The sequence below is a fragment of the Leopardus geoffroyi genome, chromosome A3, assembly GCF_018350155.1.
Source record: "Leopardus geoffroyi isolate Oge1 chromosome A3, O.geoffroyi_Oge1_pat1.0, whole genome shotgun sequence".
Lineage (NCBI taxonomy): Eukaryota > Metazoa > Chordata > Mammalia > Carnivora > Felidae > Leopardus > Leopardus geoffroyi.
This window is the reverse complement of record NC_059336.1, coordinates 133,252,155-133,258,154: the sequence shown is the minus strand read 5'-3', so window position 1 is coordinate 133,258,154 and position 6,000 is coordinate 133,252,155. Positions and strand designations below refer to the sequence as shown.

At 47.5% G+C, this 6,000-nt stretch overlaps 1 protein-coding gene across 3 annotated transcripts in view; it reads left to right on the top strand.

Moving 5' to 3' along the window:
• Positions 1-227: 227 nt before the first annotated feature.
• GRHL1 (grainyhead like transcription factor 1) overlaps positions 228-6,000 on the top strand; it is a 56,180-nt gene continuing 50,407 nt past the window's right edge. For 2 of the 3 annotated variants that reach the window (XM_045447757.1, XM_045447756.1), the window contains exons 1-2: positions 228-384; positions 3,657-3,843. In XM_045447757.1, coding sequence (XP_045303713.1) covers positions 365-384; positions 3,657-3,843 — 207 coding nt within the window. In that variant the 5' untranslated portion in view covers positions 228-364. The other variant, XM_045447758.1, reaches the window with a different exon arrangement.

The window sequence follows — 6,000 nt, the reverse complement described above, 5'->3', positions numbered from 1 at the left end:
CCACGCCAGTCCCCGGCCCGAGGCAGGCCGAGAGCGCCGGGCGCGCCGCACCTACGCGGCCACGCGGAGCGGCGGTCCCCGCCCCGGCGGCCCGCGCGCTGGCCAATCAGGCGGCGCCGCCGGCCTCCCGGCCCCGAGGCCCCGCCCCGGGCGGGCGCGCTGCCAGCCAATGGGCGGTCGAGCCCGGGCGCCCAGAGCGCGCAGCCCGCGCCGAGCCGGCTCAGAGCGAGAAAAGCGAACCCAACCCGTCGGGGCCGCCGCTCCGGACCCGCCGCCGCCGCCGCCGCCTCCTCCCCCCCGGATCGGGTGTACTGTCCCAACCCGAAAGTCCAGTTCTGCGGCCCGGCAGCGGCGAGCAAGCGCGATGACACAGGAGTACGATAAGTAAGTGAAGCGCCGGCGCGCGAGTCCGGCCGTGCGGCTTCAGGCCGCCGCTGCGCGCCGGGCCGGCCGCACCTGCCGCGAGGCCCGGCGAGGCGAGGCGAGGCCGGGCGGGCGGACGGACGGACGGACGGACGGACGGACGGGGGTGTGAGGCCGCGCGCGGGGCGAGGCCCGGCGGGCGGGGTGCGAAGCCGGCCGGCCGAGCTGGGGGCGCGTCTCGCCGACCACTTTCTTCGCCGCCGCGGCCTCTGCCCTTCAGCACCCCCTCCCCCGCGTCTTTGTTCCTCCGAAGCCCCCGGGGAGACCTTTGCCTTGGGGACTCCATTCCGGAGAGGACAGCTCCCTGCTCAGCCCCCCTCCGCCTCGGCGGCACCACCCCGCGGGCGCGCCCCCATCTCCGCTCGGCTGGTGGCCCGGGTGCTGGGAGGGAGATTCGTGCGGCGCCTGTCGGGCTGTGGCCGCGACGCGTGGACCCCCCCGTTACCCCCCCCCCCCCCCCGAGCGGGGTCGCGTTTGCTCGGGGAGGGGGGGGGGACTCGCTCCCCCGCTGAAAGGTAGATGTTTCGGGTAATCAGTCCCCTGTCGCCCAGCGGTCTCCTGCCTGCAGTCCGCCTGCTAGAACTTCCGAAAGGAGAGATTTAGGGAAAAGTTGAAGTGCTGTGGTGTCCTGGCATTTTTTTTTTTTTTTCCCCTTGGCTGGCTGTGTGAGTGAGAAAATTGTTGTAGGAGTTATTTTGCCACTTGCATCATTGATGGTAATTACAGATTACTGTAATTAAAAATCCTCAGAAAAGATCAGCAGGATGAAATCGTCGAAATCAGGGTGATAAACAGAAAAGTACTGGGCTAATATGTCTTTTGGAGTTTGTGATTAAAGAAATATTTTTGACCCGTGCAAGGTGGTAATGTAAGATGTTAACATTAAGGGACACGGCGTGAGGGATATTCCTGTATTTTCTTTGCAGCTTTTCTGTAAATATAAAATTGTTCCGAAATAAAAAAGTTTTAAGAAAAAAGTGAATCGCACCAAACGAATGGGTATATTTCAGATCAGTAAATCCAGATCAGACGTATTCCTTCCAGGTTGTAACTTAAGTGTGCTCTTTTTCTGATTGAGGGGGTTAGATTGTGTATGGGATATCTTAAATGGATTCACCTGGTGTTGTCCATTAAGTGATCACTGGAAATATATTTCAGAAATCTTGGAGAGCTCGTTGGTGAAGGGTTTAAGACTTACCCAAGGCAGTGAGGGGCCTTTAGGGACTAGCACCTGCCAGTGCCCGGCTGTCCTAGGAGGAAGTAGACTAAGACAGGCAACTGGGGACTGTTTGTTTCTTGACTTAGGGTTTAGATAAGGCAAATTTCCAAAGCTCAAATTTTGGCCTCTGGCACGCTTTGGAAATGTAAGGCACCTACCTTCAGGGTGATCCCAAACAAAGCCATTTGCAAAAAATATTTTCTGTTGCCTGGACAAATTTGGGATGGGGGCGGGAGAAGAAGGGAAGCTGAAAAACTAGCATTACGGGAATTGAATGAGCCAAGTGCTGTCATAATCTTCTGGAAGTAGCTATTACACTATTAATAATAGCTTAGCCATGCCCCAGTAAATCACCTCAAGATAGCACTGATTCAGTGGTTGTTAATACTCGGCTCGGAATGGTGTAGGCAGTGCCCTTTTGTATGTGACGTATTTATTTCTTGTGCGTGTGAGATTTAAATCCACTCCTGCATTTCTAAGCAAACTGCCTCGTTGAGTTTGTTTTGTGTTAAAATAGTACATGCACCACCACCTCGAGTCTTCTTTTCCTGCGAAATGTAAGCTCCTTGGATTTTATGCCTAGACATGAGTTTAAACCATTGACTTTGAAAGAAGACCTGATTTTGAGGTTACGTGGTCGGCCCGTGTCCCCACCCCTTTTCAAAGATGTTCTCCTTTCTCAAAATCCGTATCTGCTTTTAAAGGGCCTGGGTGACTGCCAAACCCTAACCTGTGTTGATTACTTGAAAAGATAATCAATCTTTCTACATTCACTTTTAGAGTAGGCAGGTCACCTTTAGGCCATTTAACATATTTCATTTGTGTGTTGCAATGAGGCCTGATCCTTAAATTTGCTTGTTAGAATAGTGATAATTCAGAGCCGTTTTGAACATTAACAGGTTTTTGGTGGGGTTTTTTTTTTTTTTTTTTTGCCCCTTCAACTTCATTTTGCTGGAGTGAGTGTTCCATTTTTTCTCTTTATTGACTTATTAAATAGCGCCAACCGAACAGTTGTTGAGACTGTTTACATTTCAGGGTTTTGGAATCAGTCATGTTTGTTTTAATCTTTAAAATTAAGTCTTCTGTAAGACTCTACTAAGATCTCCGTTGATTTTTCTGGATTTGTCCCACCAAACGACAGTGTTGAAACGAAACCGTTCTTGCCCGGTGTGAGAAACTAGAAAAGATTTTTAAAAACAAGATTTCCCACCTATTTTTTTTTTTTTTTTTTTTTTGGAAAAAGCTCCTTTCGCTCAGTGGCTTTATTTATTGTCATAGATTCTCAAGTGTTTATCTCTGAGATAAACAGTTAACTCCCATGCCAGAAACTTATGCCTCCTTATTGATTTACAGTCCCCTTTGGCCACATTCCATGCTCAATCTGCTGGGAATCAGTAGAATATTCTAACTTTCTCATATACCCCGGAGGATTAAGCGAAGTTTCCCTTTTTCTTTCCGCCCCCTCCTCCTCTCCCCCTCCTTTGTGGGTAGGAAGGTTTTTAAGGCATGATATCAACAGGAGAAGGAAGGAAATCACATGTAGCAGCATGATGATCGAACCATGTAAACTCTTCTTGAGGAGGGTACGGTCCTGATCGGAGAGGTCTGAAGGGAGCGAATGTTCTGTTTTGCCTGACTTTGTCCTTATGTTTGTTTACTTAAGTGGTTGAATCGCCTGACATTTTCTTAGAGCATTTTTTTTTGTTCTGTTTCGTTTTGCCAAATACTAGATCCTGGGTGACAGGTACAGGTAAACCGCCCAAGGTTTAGGTTCCCTGGCTGCCTAAATACCTTGCGTCTTACTGGGTGACCCCTCGGCGTGCATGTAAGCGGGTTGTCTCCTGGTCTTGTCTTCATTTTCTTTGCCGGGGCGGGTCACTGATGAAACAACAAAGAGCAAAGCTATTTGATTGGAACGTCAAGGAATTGGTTGTTTGGGTCTTGAAAAATGAGCTTATGGTGCCTTGCGGTAAAAAGTGCGATATACATACACGTGTTTCTGATTTCTCCGAAGCAAACGGCCGGTGTTGGTTCTTCAGAACGAAGCACTTTATCCACAGCGGCGCTCCTACACTAGTGAGGATGAAGCCTGGAAGTCCTTCCTGGAAAACCCTCTCACCGCAGCAACCAAAGCAATGATGAGCATCAATGGGGACGAAGACAGCGCGGCCGCCCTGGGCTTGCTCTATGACTATTACAAGGTGGATTCGCCTCCTCTTTTACAAACCTAACAACAGTCCGAGATGCACTTGATTCAACAGCATATAAAACAGTAATTTGCTGGCAGAGTGTAATGCAAGTTGCTTCTCTAGTGACTATAAATAGTCTAATGAGTACTTTGGCTTACTGTGGTTCAAAGCTGAAAAGGGACGATCATAGAATCAAAGGGTTGTTTTTGCAGTGTGTGCAGTAGCCCGCTGTGCTAGCTCTATCTGAGAGGCGAAGCTACCGCAGAAGCAAATGGTAAGATGTGTCGCATCGAGATTGAACGTTTTACCAAAGGTACTTCTTAGTGCCCTCAAGAAGAGACCGTGGTTCATTTACCTGTGCTCCAGCCGACATTCTGACGCAGTCAGAGTGACTTCCTTTTCCTTACGTGACATGACAGAGCTTTTGATTTGATTGTAGGAGTCGTGAAAGGAAAAAAAGCGATTTTCTAGTCTTGGACTTGCTTGTTCTACGCTCAGGGTATATCTCGTTGCCTGTTTCTATAGGTCAATCCTAATTAGATATCATTTATTCTCTGCCTGAAGTTTTACGCGGTGTTCCCACCTGGAGATTTGTGTCCTCGTCGTCGTCCTCATAATACTAGCCGCTGCTTACTGATTGTCTGTATCACGCTAGACGTGTTACCAGCACGTGTGTTCTTTTTGATCCCTCCAGAAAGCCTGCAAAATATGTGTTATTATCCCTATTTTGCAGATGGGAAAAAATTAAGTCCTCAGGTCACACAGCCAGGATGCGTAGCGGCCAGGGTCTCGGTCCCGGTCTGGATTGTGCCAAAGTCACCCTCTTCAGTATGCCATGCCGTCTCCCCTGGGACACACTTTGCTTCCTGTATTTACTTTGGCTTTTTTCTCTCTGCCCAACGATAGTATGTGGAGATGGCCATACGTTACAGTTTGGTTTTGCCCTATTTTTTTGTTTTTAAAACTTCCAAAGCCATAGGAAACTTAAATTTGACTGGAAAATTAACCCCCAGATACAGTCACCTAGATTCACCAGTTGCTTGCCTTCTGTTCCCTTCTGGCACTGTATTCTTTCCGGAATACAAGAAATGCAGAGGGGACAAAAGCAAAGAAGATAGTTTGATTATGGTCACCAAAGAGGATGGGACCTAAACACAAGATTTAATTATTTTCTTATGTGAGGCTGTGTATCCGGCTTGTTGTGTTTGAGAGGCTGAGGTAAGATTTGTTTTGTTTTGTTTCCTTTGAATATGAAGGGAAACTTGTGACTCAGGATGCTGGAAGAAATCTTTGCCTGGGAAGTGTAGCCGAAGGATTCCTTTAAAGTGGAGCTTGTGATATATCTGTTCTCCTTACAGCTTGTTTTATTGACTCAATCAGTATAAAAATCATAAGTTCCTAAGTATTATGAAGTTTGAGGTTACATATTTTTTTAGGTTTTGGTTTTTTTTTTTTTTTTTTTTTTTTTTTTATTTGGAGAGGGAGAGAGAGAGGGAGTGCGCACACAAGCGGGGACGGTGTAGAGAGGGAGAGAAAGAGAATTCCAAGCAGTCTCTGTGCCGTCGACACAGAGCCCGATGCGGGGCTTGATCTCACAAACTGTGAGGTCACGACCTGAGCTGAAACCAAGAATCAGAAGCTTAACTGACTGAGCTACCCAGGCGCCCCAAGAAGTTTCATGTTTTTAACTGAAATTTTGAGAATGGGAAAACAACAAGTTTAGTGGCAGAAAGACTGATGTAATAATACTGATTGTAGTGCTTGTATATATGTATGTTTTAAATATAGGGTCCTAGAAGTATCTTACATCTTAGGGGGAGATAAATCATCACGTCTGGACTTTAAAGGTGACAATCTTATGTCTGTATGTCAGACTTCTTATGATAGGTGTAGGGTGATTTTCTTTTCTAAATGAACTGATGAGTTTGAGGGGTTTTTTTTTGCATTTGATCTGAAAGGTAGGGCAATGGAAAGGAGCAGCGAGAACCCCAAAAGAGTCCGGTTGTGTTTTCAGTCTTCTTGTTTGTTCCATCACGTGGATAAATGGGTAAAACCAGGCCAGTGGTTTTTGTTTAAGAGATGAGCCCAAACTCAATGACAAATTAAATTTGTGATGCCCTGAGTTTATTTGGCAACTAAAGAATCGTTGGCTTTTGCTTATTAACCTGG